The 15,848-nt window shown below is 40.9% G+C and overlaps 1 protein-coding gene across 1 annotated transcript in view; it reads left to right on the top strand.

Moving 5' to 3' along the window:
- TTC27 (tetratricopeptide repeat domain 27) overlaps positions 1 to 15,848 on the top strand; it is a 79,496-nt gene that overhangs the window by 54,665 nt on the left and 8,983 nt on the right. Inside the window, exons 14-17 of the mRNA XM_083432158.1 lie at positions 1,897 to 1,995; positions 4,324 to 4,376; positions 7,357 to 7,522; positions 11,787 to 11,984. Coding sequence (XP_083288284.1) covers positions 1,897 to 1,995; positions 4,324 to 4,376; positions 7,357 to 7,522; positions 11,787 to 11,984 — 516 coding nt within the window. The remainder of the gene's footprint in view (positions 1 to 1,896; positions 1,996 to 4,323; positions 4,377 to 7,356; positions 7,523 to 11,786; positions 11,985 to 15,848) is intronic.

Raw genomic sequence — 15,848 nt, 5'->3', positions numbered from 1 at the left:
TTTTAAATGTGAGGTGCATGTGCCAACATTTGCCTTGTTCTTCAGTGTAGTTCCAAAGTTAACACTTCAATCAAAGCAGCAGTTTCAAAAGCAGAATTAATTCTGACCTTTCCCCCCCACATCTGCACATTGTAAGCTTGAATTCCTTTGCTTACATGATAAAGAGTTATTTGAAGAACTACTGACATGAACCCATTTAAGAGGTGTGATTCTAGTTTGTGTTAGCAAACTGCTTAGGCAGTGGAGAAGCAATATACTCATGAACCATACATAGAATATGGTATCTTAAACATGAAAGCCAAATAGAAATTCGTAGTGTGAGTACCCATTTGGCAAGTAGTGGCCCCAAGGATGCAAGGCATACCAAAACCAATCAAGAGTTTGACAAAATGAGGCTACTAATTAGTACTTTTTCTCTGCAATCAGTAGTGCAAATATATAAGCCACTTTTGGGGGGGGGGGCGTTTAAAGTAGGAAGGTAGGAAGCTTGTTCCAGGTGAAAATTTCCCGTGAAATGTTTCTCATGCTGTATTCCCTCTTGTTTGCAACTGCGGTTCAGGGAAATAGTTTGCTACCAGAAACATCCCCCTGCATTTAGTGATTATTCAGAGCCTCAGGGTTTTTTGGGGGGTTTTTTGCAGTTGTGAGTGATTTGCCAGATCCCATTCCAACCAACATAATTGCCTACGGAAGTCATGGTTTCTCTCACTCCAGCTTTTCTTTGCAATTATTTCACTGTTGGGCCCTCTAAAGGCCTCCATCTCCTACAAAGATGACTTAAACATACTTCCTGCAATTCAGTGGCAGTACCCTTTCTTCCTCGGAAAAATGTGTCTCTATAGAATCATTCCAGTGCTGCCTCTAATTAGACAGAGGCACACACACACACAGGCCTCCCTTTGGCAGGAAAAAACCCCAATACTGCTTTATCTGGACTTTCAAATTTTAACGGCCTAAGATTACTCCATTCTGTATTTCATCATTGATACCGTTGAAAAATAGCTCTCTTCTGGCCTATGCAAAGATGCAGGCGCAGCCTAGCATATGGCGCTGTAGGGCCAGCTTACGAGTGGCACTGTTTTAGAGAGAAGCTCTCTGCAGTTGGGGGGGAAGCTGAACCTTTAAACACAATTCCCGGTTAAGATTTCATGGGAAACTATAATTTAAGAAACTGAGAGAGGCTGCTGCAGGAGGGGAAGAGGGACTAGGAGCTTGTAACCCAGCACACAAAACTTGGTTTGTTGGACCAGGTCAGCTGTGTCAGAAAGAGACCCTTTTGAAAGCAGAATGTGAGTTTTAGTAATTATTTCCTCTCAGGGACACCTGCTCTTCTTTTAAAAATCAATTTAATGCGGTTTTATTATCTCTATGTGACAAAGTATTAATAATGAAACAATGAAGGGGATTATGGTGGGCTGGCAGTGGCAAAATGCTATTTCCGCACTGAACAGTCAGTGAATTTACAGAGTTAGTCAATGAATTTTACATAAATATGTCATTTACAAGATTTTTGTTGGAACTTATTCTTGGTTAGTTTTGCCACTACAACCTGCTCCTTCAGTTTCCACAGCAATCGCATTTACAAGAATGTATTATACAAACTGGTGCCTCTGTGGATACATCTGCTTCTTCTCAGGGGCTATTTGCATCATTATAGCTGCATCTCCTTATTGCCCTGTCTGATGGTGGCATCACAGCCAATAATTGGCTGCTGTATCTTTGTCGAGTGTCCAACCTGCAGATTGACTCTTGAATCTCCATCAGACCTATGGCTTTAGTTAGATAACATACCTTGGGGTAACTCCAAGAAAAGTGATGTGGCCTTTTGCACAAGAAAACATAACCAGTTGCAATTGTTGTTTTGTTTTTGTATGCTCCCCCTTGCTGACCTTTCAGTTAGGTGTGTGGTTTTCCTTGGGCTGTGCCTACTTAGCTTTGGAAGATTATGAAGGTGCTGCCAGAGCATTTCAGCGCTGTGTGATATTGGAACCTGACGTAAGTACAATAGGTTTAAGGTAACATTGGTATTGCTTTGATTCTGTTTAACAGTATTTTTTAAATCACTTTTCTGGGCAAGCCCATCCAATGTGAGTTGAATAATAAATAGACTGATCAATAAACAAGCCAGTAAAAACAAAATAAAACTATATAATCTAGCCTGTAAAACAATATCACACCTGGAAGGCTAATATAAAAATATACATTTGCAGTGCCTTCTGAAATCCATGCAACATGTTTACCCTAATACAGATCTGATGGGATAGAATTGCAAAGCCATGGAGCCACCACAGAAAAAGACCATTCCCTTTCGGCTTTCTGTCATGGGAGGAGGATACTTAAGGAAGGTGTTAGTGCTGTTAGAGTGTGGGCCAGCAGTCCAACAAATTGCTTTAACCCAGGAAAGCATTTGATTTAAAAGATATTGGTTATCATCGTCATGCTTTCGTAGACTAAGTTTTAAGCTTGTTTATTTAAAAATATTTTTATCTATGAGACGGCAACTACAACAATCCATTGCTGTGTTGGGTGCAGCTGCCACAACATGCAGGGATTGTCAGAGCAGCACAGAGCCCTGTTTCATTCCCCCTCTTCTCTTCCCCTGACTGAAACCATAGTTTAGTGTTACAAGAACAAGAGAAAGCAAGCCTCTGCTCAATTCTTCCCACCCACCCAGTGCAGCTGCGAAGAGGAGTTCCAAAGTCTTTCCTTGTGTTTTAGATTAACTATAGCTTGCCATGTTGCCTGAACCTGCCAAGCTGTGATTCATTTTAACTATGTCTTGTTGAAATGAGGCAATGGCAAACCAAAGTTTAAGAAGCTGGCTTGTTTCTGCATCACATAGTTGAGATCACCCACAGTTTGTGGTGAGTGCTACTTCCAAATACCAGTTGCTGGAATCTACAAGAGGGGAGTGCGCTCTTGGTCCCCTGTTTTGCTTGCTGGTTTCTCACAGGCACCTGGTTGGCCACATTGAGAACAGGATGCTGGACTAGATGGGCCATTGACGTGACCCAACAGGCTATTCTTATGTTCTTATGGTTCAGGTGTAACACTAAACTGGTTAATCTAAAATAGAAGTGAAGGTTTCCAGCCTCCTCACAGCTGGTGGGTTGGTGGAGGGAGGACACAAAACCCATGGCTTGCTGTGGTTTATCCTCATTAATGTTAAACTGGGCAAAATCAGTAATTCAACATCGGAGCATTGCCCCAAATGAAATTATAATCATTCTCATTCTGAGAAAGTGTGTCAGGTCTAGGGCTGGGCAAGATCAGCTTTTCAACCTTGCAGTGTATCACCAGCTAAACATCACAGTTTAGCGATATACTGCGATGTTGAAAAAACAAGATGCATTGGCCTCTGCCCGCGAGACACTGGGTGAAACTGCTCCAGCTCTCACCTCAAGAGCTGAGGCGGTTTCACCCAGGCTTACAGGCTGACAACGCAGCTTGTTTGCACCACTCAGCTGGGGGAAGGGAACACTCCCCCCCCCCCCACACCCAGTGATGCATCGGGGCTCCTTTAACTGCTTGCTGCGAAGAGCGGCAACACTCCTCAGTCGAGCCGTTTAAAGATGCAGAAAGAGGAACAAGCTGTATCAGCGCCTCGCTGATACAGCTTGTTTCTCCCTCTCCATCGTATGAGGGCAGAGTGGGATGGCGATTTCACTCAGCGATATATCTGTCCCTCTGCCAGCAGCACCTACTGTAGGAAGGAACTATTGACTTCCTCCAGCGGACGCTGCTAGTGAAGGGACTCAGGAGAGGTGGCAGTTTCACCAGCGATATACCGCTGAGTGAAACCGACATCACAGTCTGCTCCTCATACCAGTCCTGGGTGATACATTGATATATCGCCCAGGCCTAGTCAGGTCTGTGCTCTTCTAATATCTCCCAAATTCTCAGACTATTTTTAAGGTTATTGTTCAATGTCCTGTCAAAATAATACCGCTTGGTATGCCACTGTTTCTACTGTTACACTAATTTTATACTGCAACAACCTAAAAAAAAATTCTTAAATATGGGCACTATCCTAAAACTTGCCATACTCCTCATGGCTATGAATCAAGCAAAAGTAAGCCCTTGAGTGGCATATGCTTTAAAATTCTCTCAAAATCAGCAGGTCTTTAAAATGTCTAACTCCGGCTCGATTATGCCTATTGATTGGTGCTATAATTTAACAGTCAAATTTATGAATGTCAAATACGTTGAGACACAAATCAGTGTTTTCTGATAAAAACACAAATTCAGTGTGCTCTGTATTTAAATAGGTATCCTTACTCCTGTATGTTTGCTCTCTCCTTCATGCATTTGTTTTCCCCACAGAACGCGGAGGCTTGGAACAATTTATCAACTGCATATATCAGATTAAAACAGAAGTAAGTACATCAAAGGGATTAGTAACTGCTGCTTCCAAAGTAAACAGTGCTGGTTTCCTCCCTCTCCAGCTTTCCCCCCAATTCCTCCCAGCCTCCTGGGCATGCTTCCCTCGTGATCCACTTTATGATCACCTCTAGGACAAGCCTCCCACCACGAGGAGCATTAGGAAGGTAGAGATATCATTGAAAAGCCTTTGAAAAGGAAAAGCAACTGTTTAGACTCCTCCCCAAACTGGGTGTCGCAATATAGAATTTATTGCACAGGATACTGTTAATTACCAGTGCTGTACTGACTTCATCGTGCAAGGGAGGCCCTGCTCTGCATCCTGACCCTTTATACAAAAGAGCCCTTCGGAATCAAATGCCCACGCTTTTCTGTATTGTGGACCCCCACGCTACAGAGTGCTGTATCTATGGGGTGCATATCCCCTCCCACTGACCCACCTGGCTTTTCCAAAAAGCATTTCGGTATTCTTAATAACTGTAATGTCATTAACTGTGGAATTTTTAGCCGGCTGTTTTTATTACTTGTTAGTTGCAGGGCTTATTGTGAATTCTGCTTTTGGTCAGTTTCAGGTGGCGTGCAAATGGCAGAGAATGGGGCATATAAATATTTATGTACATAACTGCATTCTTACTTTTTTAAAAAAGCAAGCTGGCATCTAAATTTCAGTCCCTTTGGAAAAAATATATAGCTAAGGATGCCTATTGTAGTCACATAATCAAGGGGGAAGTTGGCAGTTTTAGTACTAGCCTCATGGCAGCAGATGGTATCAACCTGCATAATAAGCCACTTGTTTTCTGCTCCCTAGAAGAAGCCATTAATAAATCTTGTGAAGGGACCCGATTTCTTAGTTCTGTATGCTTGCTCAGTTTATGTAATGATGTCTGGAGTAGATAACCTTTTTGATAATGCAGTTCTTTCAGAAGTTCAGTATCATAAGTAAGTTGTCAAGATAATTTTTTGGTTGCTCAGGCTGTGTCCCATTAATCATCTACCAAAAAGAATGCAACTTAAAAAGGCAAGGGAGAAAAATGAGAGTTAAAAAAAATGATGCTTGATTCCTCCCCCCCCCCCCCACCTCACCCCCTTGCATCACTGTGAACAATTTATCTGCTTTCTGAAAGCAAACTGAAAATGAGAAAATGAACAGGGAGTTCACAAAGTTGTGGACACAGGAAACAAATTGCCAAGAAAGTGCATTGAACCAAAAGCCATAAATAAGTTCAAGAGGCCCTTAGACATATTTATGGAACATACAGACTGAAAGATGCAGTTGCTACGGAGACTGCAAGGAACAAAAAAAATAGATGTAAAGAGATACAAATGTTTGTTCAAGTGTCCTTTTCAGACAAATGTCCTTTTCAGCAACTTTCAGAGTATGTAGGAGTATCCCCGAGAAACTTTATAGCCAATTACCTAAATAAAGAAAATCAGACTAGAACATTTATCAGACTAGAACTTCTTAATCTCTCTGTGGAGGCTACATAGGTTTCTAAGGTGGCTCATTTTTAAGTCCGCAAGTAAATTTTATTTTATCCAGAGAGTGATTAATCTGATCCCTTTGTTCTCCCATTCACATGTCATTGTGCAATTTCTGGACTCTTTATGTACCTGTATTGTTCCCTTAACTGAAATGACATCCCCATCTTGTGTCTCTTATCTCTTCTCATAACTTAGCTCACAGAGCAAGAGCTGTGGTGAAATTTCACCTGGCAGAGATTTGCACAAAAAATGGTGTTCCATATTTAACGCTTGATCAGTTTCTGTCATTGAAAGCTACTATTTAATTTCTCATCCCCTCAACAAAATCAAGATGACTTGCCATTTAATCAAGACTTACAAAATACAGTGTAAGAAGTAAGAGGGGAACTGTCTAGGCCAGGGGTAGGCAACCTAAGGCCTGGGGCCTGGATCCGACCCAATCACCTTCTCAGTCCAGTTCATGGGCAGTCCTGGAATCAGCGTGTTTTTACACAAGTAGAATATGTGCTTTTATTTAAAATGCATCTCTGGGTTATTTGTGGGGCATAGGAATTCGTTCATTTTTTATTTTATTTTTCAAAACATAGTGCGGCCCACCACATGGTCTGAGGAACAGTGGACCGGCCCACAGCTGAAAAAGGTTGCTGACCCCTGGTCTATGCCAATGGGATTAAAATAACATGGAGAATTTTTAACATTCTAACAGCGCAGTTAAGAATAGTAGCTGGCAAATAGCAAATCTGTGAGTACTATAGTTTAACAATGTCAAAACCTTTTGTTTTTCATCCTGGCTGAGAGAAGCACACATATTCATCTTTAAACAAGCAGCATTCTCTGCTTGTTTATCTGCTTTAGCCTATTTGTAAAGGAGAAGTGTAGTAATCTTCCATAAATTCTAGACTAGCAGGTATTTCACAGAAAAATAACAAAATGGATTGTCTTATATGTGTATGGTTTACCACCTGGTATAATAGATTTCAAGGTGGGGGGAATACAGCAAAAGAATTGTCGGAAAGCCATTTTTACTACATTCAAATGCTGTCACTGGAAAATCTAGAACCCCTTCACATATAGCCCAGCATCGTGGAGCAGTCTCTCTCCTGCAATGTCGTGCCCTGGATGCAAATGATACAATAATGTGGAGTGTTCCTTTGCAATTGGCAGCCTCTTTTGCAGACAGGTGCTGCACTCAGCTGTATGGGATCACACAACAGGGAAGCATCTCTCATGTCACTGTGATTATGTGTGATGGGGAGCCCTGCCAACAGATAACAGCAATAAAGGTTATGGCATGAAGCATGCTGGTATAAAGGGAAAGGGATCATCCATCTCTTGTCAAATCAGAAAAGCAACTCTTAAGATTGTGGTCTTCTTTGTATACACAATTTTTAAAATGATAAACCTTCTAAAGAAGTGAATAAGGCTTGGGGGGGGGGGGATTGAATGGCAAAGCAAAAATCCTTGTGTGTTTTAACTTATTTAATTTTGAACCAGAATTAAAGCATTCCGGACCCTTCAGGAAGCTCTCAAGTGTAATTATGAGCACTGGCAGATTTGGGAAAATTACATTCTCACCAGTACAGACGTTGGAGAGTTTTCAGAAGCTATTAAAGCTTATCACAGGCTTATGGACTTACAAGAAAAGTATAAAGATGTCCAGGTGGGTTGTGTCTCTTTTTATTCAAGTGTCCAGTTTTAAAGATTTCAAACATGGTTCATGAAAACAGGTCATACTCAGGACAGCGATTAAAGAGCCTCCCATCTTATAGTGAAGTTGTAGGGTACCTCTGTTTCTTCTATAAAATTGTCAAGCCAAATCAAGACTTAAACGTAAGTTGCACATTCAGTCCATCCCCGACTATGATGGCATTCAGTGAGAATGCCTCCTACTATGAGCCCAGCAGCTGTTGCAGTCCTTTGCAGTAGAACAGAGGCAGTAGAAGAAGAAGAGTTTGGATTTGATATCCCGCTTTATCACTACCCTAAGGAGTCTCAAAGCGGCTAACATTCTCCTTTCCCTTCCTCCCCCACAACAAACACTCTGTGAGGTGAATGAGGCTGAGAGACTTCAAAGAAGTGTGACTGGCCCAAGGTCACCCAGCAGCTGCATGTGGAGGAGCGGAGACGTGAACCCGGTTCCCCAGATTATGAGACTACCGCTCTTAACCACTATACCACACTGGCTCCCAGTAGCCAACTTGGTGCCCTCCAGATGCTAGAGTACAGCTCATATTAGCTCCAACCAGCATAGCCAGTTGTTGGTGATTATGGGAGTTTGAGTTCATGGAAACATGAGAGCTTAAGGAGAAAATTCTGTCCTTGTGGAGGAAACCATGGCAATTTAGCCTTTACAGTGCGCTTCTCTGTACACTGAACCTGGTAGGTAATTGGTGGTAGACTGTTTGTGGGACAGGGGACAATATTATGTTGGAACATGATGATGCCAGTGGACATTCCCTGCCTTAGAATAATGTTTTCGTCCTACTGCTCAGCCTGAATGCATGGGCAGTGTCAGTGGATGTTTTAGCCTTTAGCATGCATTTAGGAATGTTACCTGAATGAATACAAACTGGGATTTTCCTTCTTTTAAAATTCATTAAGGAACAGTGAAACTTCAAAATCAGTGGGAGTGATATAAATCTGCTGTTGGGTTTTCAGAAGTTCAGGCTTGTGGGCACAGTCTAATGGCCTTTCCCCACAAAATAAATTAGATGTGGATTGTTTCCTTCCCCAACAGATTCCTTGCTGCTGTAGTCACTAGTTGCTCTTTCAGATGGTAGCTGCATGTAGCTGACTATCTCAGTTGTCCAATAAATAAGGGGTTTCCCCGCTAGAAATATAGGTGCCAATACTCACCATGAAGTTGTTACAATAAGTGCCATGCTGTTTAACAACAACAAAGGTACCGTTACTGTGTATCCTCAAGTACCCCTTGATAAAAACAAACATTTTTTAAAGCACAGAGAACTCCTTGTGGCCGGCTCTTATTTGTGTAAAAAGTGCTACATCAAAATGTATGCAACAAAGCAAAATCACAGTAGGGGCAGGCAGGCAGGGATGCCCACAGGATTTCCTGGGCCTGGTACATTGCATATGGATAGCCCCCCTCAAGCAATCTACTGGCAATAACTGCTGAGGATGTAAAGATGTTAGTTTAGCCTAGCCTACCACACCAGGCTGCCACTGTTAGGCTTATTTATTGGATTTCTTACCCATGCTTCCCTGTAGGGTCCCAGGGTGGGTTGCAACAATTTAAAAATTATTAAAAACAGTTTTAAAACAAATAACAATTACAGGAATAGAGTGGATTCTATTGCAATGATAAGGGGGGGGGGGGATAATGTGTGCAACCTTGAGCTCCTTGGTGGAGAAGCAAGAAACAAATATCTAATATCTAATATCCATAGTCCTGATACTTACAGCAGTATTGTTGCCTGCCGAGTGCTGAAGCCTTTGTGTTTTGTGCTCTTTCTGTAGAAATGTCTAATTGAATTACATTTTCTTTTTCCAAAAAAAAAAAAAAAAAAGAGGAAAAGGAAGCTAAGAATCGGGGGGCCCTGCTGGCTCATGGTTCAGTACCTGTTGGCAGCCCTGGGTGCAGGTTTTACTCCTGCAGATAGCTACTGTCCTGCATCTGTGGCGTGGGATTTTATTCGGTGCAATTTGTCAACTTCAGGATTTACACCACATATGCCAAACATTTTTTGGCAAGAGCTAAGTCACAGTTCACAACAATCACCTTTGACCACGGGAGGAAGGAGGATCAGACACTACAGCAATGCTAATTGCCCTCTGTTTCACTGTTGAAGCTCAGCAGTTGCTGTTGCTCTAATGCTGGCTGGCTAAGAATGACAGAAGCATCAAATGTGTTGTGGCTTTTTTAAGCAGTCTGCTTCACTCTACAGTGCACAGCTCAATTTTATTTGTTTCTTGAGCAGGATATACATATGTGTTCAAAACAGGAGTTAATGGAAGACAGACACCAACAGAGAAAACATGTAGCACCCCCTAGGCAGTCGAAATCTTGGGGCACCTCTCGTGCGCATGCTCTAGTGGGATTACATTGAACTAAGAAAGCTAGATTGCAATTTTCTTTCAAGATCCAATCAATGTTACTTTGATCCATTTCCGCAGGGCCCCTAAAAGTCGTGGGGCCCACAGACCGCTGCCTATTCGGTAATCCAGCACTGTTTCCCCAGCTGCAGACTCCCACTATTCCTCCTCATCTAGCCAGATCCTGATATCTTTGCTTATTTGGTTCCTGTCCAGAATCCTTTCTACTGGAAGGGCAAAAGCAAAACTTTTTCTGTCCCTTCAATTTCAGAAATAGATTTCAGAGCTTGAGGAGGAAGCAGAATTAATAGGTTCAAGGAGACACCTGTACCTGCTAATGGCCATTTCCTTGTTTTTAAGCCGTAACATCGGGAGCCATTTACAGCGTGGTACTCTGTAGACTGATGGCTTATCATGTGAGAACTGATCTCTAAAGCCATTTCCCCCTCGTGAAGCCTGTCAGCTTTGCTGAGCATCAAGGTAGCCTGGGAAACATGTTTTGACAGGCTGAAATTTTATATCAAAGGGGCTTTGTAACTGTACAGTGATAACTAGTAACAGCTCAGATGTTGGAAATACGGGCTTTAGGTTTCAATAAAGTCATCCTGGGCACAAAAACATCTAGGAAGGTTATGGGGGGAGAACAGCAAACCGGCTTCACTGGTGTGTTGTTTGATCCTCTGTGATGATCCTATGACCTCTAAGAGACATGCATAAAAATTGAATGTACTTGCATGAATGCATAACTTTATTTGATGCACTCGATGATTAAGTTATGTGGGAAAATGTAATATAACATACAACATTGATTTTGTAACCTACTGATAAGAAATTTGACAACTAAGAACAAGTTTCTTAGCTGCTGGATATAGCACCAGTAAATGGCAAAGTCATTTAGAAATGTTTAAATTTTATTAGTTCTTCAAGAGCTCATTATTTTCCAAGAAAATAAGTTGCTAGCATTCTTAAACAAGTATGGTGTCTCTGCATCTATGGTACATAGGAAAGCTACATTACATTTTTAACAGATTAATTCCATAAAATAATCCTATGCATTTGCATGGGAATAAACCCCATTAAGAACAATAGGACTTAACAACTAAATGAACATGTATAGGATCCCACTGCTTATATGTATTTCCAGTACAGTACCTCCAACATATGTTTTTCCAAACCCTACTAAATGCCTTTCATTCCTCTGGAGAATATTCAGGTCCTTTTATTAATATTCACTGCCAGATACAGATGTAGCTAGTGTTGTCAGAATTTTAAAGGGATTTTCTATCTTACAGATTAAAAGTGTTGTGTAAATTTGGGGCAGTAAGACTCTCTGTCTTCTGCTTAGATTATAGTTTTAAGTGGTGTCCAATTATGTAATATAGAACCCTTATTCAAATTTTGGAGAAGAAGCTTTCGTAGAATTGCGATTACCACTGGGGAACATTGTTTTTCTTTTCCCTTGCTATCTTTATCTCTTGAGCAGCTTATTGTTTGTGGAATGTTCTCCCCTGGGAGGTTTGGCTGCTGCCTTCATTATACACCTTTAGGCACCAGGAGTAAAGGGAAATGGGATTAATGGTTCTGTGGGTTTGGGTTTTTTATGCATCTTGTGTTTTTATCTTGTATTTTTTATGTTGTGAACCACCCTGAGATCTATGGATGAAGGGTGGCATACAAATTTAATAAATAAATAACATAAAAATAATTCAGACTCCTACAAATTATGTTATATTATAAGATTTGTATACTGTTTGATTGTAAAAAAAAACCAAAATCAAAGCGGCTATTGAACTCACACGTTGCACACGTTCATTCACTAATTCGCCTTGTAGTGTTAGTCCAATTATAACCAAAATTATCTTCTCTCTAAGGTACTAAAGATACTAGTAAAAGTAGTTATGGATGGAGTGACCGATCGTAATGGAGAAACTGCAACAGGGTTGAAGGGGAAACTGCAGGGACTCTTTGGCAGAGTGACTTCTAGGGTGACAAGTGATGGAGAAATCTGGAGACTATATGCAAGACTCTATGGGAATGGGCAGAGTGACAACCATGAAGATACAGAGAAGGTAAGTGCTAATGGTAAGAGTGTGATTTTAAATTAGTAATGATATAGGAAATTTACTCTCTACCCAAATTTTGGTATTAGGATCATGATGCTTGGTTTGTGACTGTTTGGTTTCCCCAGCTCACAAAATAAAATAAAAATATTGTAAAGGAATCGGTTTAAGCCAATTTCACTTATCGTCGGTACTTCTGTCTTTGACAAGCTGATCAGCAAATCAAGCTTAACTTGATAAAGAAGAAAAAGAACAAAGCAGGCCATTAAAGGGAGGGAGGATAATGCAGAATGTTCAGGCTGCAGCACTGGAATAAGAAAGATTAACACCCAAGACAGGTGAAATGTTGTTTTTCATCATTCTTATTGTGAGAATGCACTTAAGAAATAGGTCAAGTTTAAGGATACAATCCACAGAAGGTTACGTCTGTTCAATTCACTCTTAAGCATATGTATCTGTCTCAGATTTGTGTTCTGTATATTTAATGTGCATAATCCAGAGCAGGGCACTAAAAGGTTATTTTAAGCAATATGACTTTTCTAAATGGATTTGCACCTTTCAGTTTTTCTACGGAATTCAGGTAGCTAAAGCATTATCTGAAGGCAGCAGCACTCAGGGGAAAAGAATGTTCTCAGTCATCAAACTATTACAACCTAGTGCCATGTAACTGTGTACTGCAGCCCTGGGATCACCTATTAAGCTGTTCTGCAAGGTCAGCCTGCTCCTTCAACACCACCTGCTGACAGATAAATATTGCTCTTCAGGTGGGAGTAAGTGTGGCATCTCCCTTGCAAACATATGGAGAAGCTGGAATCAAACATATAGATGAACTGTGAAGTGGGAGAGCAAGGAGAGAGCTAACAGGCATATAGGGAAAAGTAACAAAGATAAGGAGAGGAGAGGTTTGTGAATCTGCCAGAGAAAAGGAGGGAGGGAAGGAGAAGCTTGGCGGAATGCAGAAAAGGAAAAGGAGAAGCAGCGAGATTAGAAAAACTAGCTGGAAAGGAAAAAGAGCGAGGGAGACTGACATGAGATTAGTCAGGAAGAATAAAAAAGACAAGATAAATGGATTTGTGCATTTCTTACAGTGCTGCTGCTATTGGATTGCATATCAACTATGTCTTTGAACTATGTCTAACCTTCCCTTGTTTTGGCTTTTTTATTTTATTTTTAAAAGATAGATTTTTTACTCTCTCAGAAAAAGAGTTTTCATACAACAGGTATGTTTTCTTCACCCACTTTCTACCAGGAGATGCAAGTTCAGTTTTCTCAAGCTTTGCATCCCCTGTGAGTAGATGCTGCTGGAAATTCTCATTACCCTGGTTCTTGTGCGCATTGCCTGCTCAGTGAGAGAGACAGAATTCCCCTTTAGAATGCCAGGGATGTTACATCTTGACATGTAATAGCAGAAGCTAGTAAACAGCATTCCTGAAATGAGTCATCTAGAAATTAAGTATATTCCTGGGGGACCTTCTGTCCTGCCTACTTTAGTACCATTTTCAGATTATAAAATTGTTATTGGACCCAGGAAATGGAGTGAGAGCATTTGAGGTCTGAAGCTAAGCAGGGGTTTGGGAGGGGGGCTGGGGAGGGGAGGCTTAACCCTTCCCAGCTTCACCTGCCCCTCAAAAAACAACAACAACCTCTTCCTGCAATTAGCCTTGGGGGGAAATCTGTTGGCTTTTTTCAAGCTTTGCTGTTGCAGAGGGCAGGGAAGAGTGATCTTCCTTGAGATTGCAGCTAGGAAGGGAGGGTTAACTCTGCCCTCTCTATCTCTATTTTCCAGAAGATCACACACACACACACACACACACACACACACCACAAAAAGCATAAATCAATCAATCAATCCCAGTTGCTTGCAAATGTGCCCACAGGCCCCAAAAGGTTGTTGAAATCTTCTAGGTATTTAGAGAATCTAAAGAAAGCTTTAAAATCTGCCACATAGTCACAAAGCTTCTAAACTACATGGAGACTCTGGGGGGAAACTAACAATGAATTGGGTATTGGAAATAACAGAAAACATCACGTGGGCACAATCAAAAAGATAGAAACTCCATAGAATTCTAATGGTAAGACAGTAAAATACATTATAAATTAAAAAGCAGTAAAAATACAATTAAAAATCGCAGATCATCAATCACAGTGCATCCCAGTTTCTACAACAGACAGAAAAATCACTCTGGTCCACAAATATCCTTAATCATTTACAGATGGCCAATGTGAAAAATGGTTTAGGAATCACTGCTCCAGGATGTCTTAATAACAGAGAACCATGTTTGTAGGCCCATAGTAATAGAGCCAGTTTTTGGGGTAAGACAATAGTGTATAGAGAAGTCATCAGGACTTACATCTTTTGTCCCCTGTGCCTACACATTATAATACAAAAGAAACATTTTCCAGTAGCGGTGCTTGCTGTTTTCATTTTGCTATAGAAAACTGGAAGAACTACAAGCAAGCATTTCATCTTTGTGCTGTAGCCAAGGTTATGAGATGTGTGCTTCAGCTATTAAATCAAAGCAAACTCCCGGTGGCAATTTTTCAAGGAGCCACATAGTGTGAAAGAAGCATCAGACTCTGAATATAAAATGAATACTTCCAGCTTTCAAAACATGGTAGAATATTGTGACGGAAAGATCTTGCTAAATTATCCTGACCCATTTTCCTGTAAGAGCTTGCTCCCTTGAGAGTGTTACCAGAAATTTCTTCATTTAGGTTAGGTGTGTCTGTGTTTTAATGTTAGCAACGTGCCCTATGCAGCCTCTCTTTTTCTATGAAGCAGCATAGCATGCAACCTAAACTGTGTAACCATAATAAAGATTTTCCTGGTATTTGCCTTAGTTTCCTTTGTTGGTTTTGTCCAGGAGCAGATCCAGTTGGGTGCCAAAAAGCAAATAGCCACCAACACTCTGTTTCTCCCTCCTTTATCTTTTTTTTTTTCATATTGCCCAAATGTAATGCTGGTTGGCAGGGACATTATTAGCATTATATATTTTTTAAACAGTTAATGCGTTTTTAAGTAACACAATTCTGTACCTTCTGATTACTTATTCTGCCCTTAACTCGTTGTATTCCATACTGCTATTTAACATACCCCCAGTTCAGTAATCTTCACAGCACTCAAGCATGCCAACTAATTATCTCTCCACCACCACAAGGAATCCTCCATGGTGCTTTGCAAAGGCAGGAATCTACCTGGGATAGTTGGTAGAGCAGGAGACTCTTAATATTAGGGTGGTGGGTTCAAGCCAAATGTTGGGCAAAAAGATTCATGCATTGCAGGGGATTTGACTAGATGACCCTCATGGTCCCTTCCAACTCTACAATTCTATGATCCTATACTGTCCATTCCAATTAACATTTCCCAAGAGTCAAAACCACTTTGCTTCGCTTTGTATTCTGCAGCCCAGGAAACACCTGTAACCATTCTATCCCTTTAAAGTTCTAGTTTAGCTCTACGACCCAGTAATTTGCTTGACATTTGAATGCCACAGTATGCTTCTTTGTTTTAATATTTGATCAAAGGTGAAATAATGTAAAATGCTGGTGTGAATCATTCTCAGTTGTGTTATTTTGTGTAATTTATGTGCAATTATAGCTCCATTCAAATAGTGATTCCCCACCCCCCAAAGTGCCAGCCTCAAATACTGATGACACTGAGATCAGCAGGTAATAAACTTAATAGTCTTCCTCTGTTGACTTAAGAAAGGCTAGAGAAAGACTGAAGTAGAGAGAGACTGAAGAGGCTAGCTTCTGGCATTGTTTGTGATTTTCTGTCCCTAGCATCTCAGAGGTGGAAAACTACACTTTCAAATGTAAGTTCTGATTACAAAACTATTTTTAGGAAATGTGGCTGTATATGGTCATCTCCCC

Source organism: Podarcis tiliguerta (assembly GCF_965153285.1).
Source record: "Podarcis tiliguerta genome assembly, chromosome: 3".
Taxonomy (NCBI): domain Eukaryota; kingdom Metazoa; phylum Chordata; class Lepidosauria; order Squamata; family Lacertidae; genus Podarcis; species Podarcis tiliguerta.
Note: the sequence above shows the minus strand (reverse complement) of the source record. Positions and strands in the feature narration are given on the sequence as shown.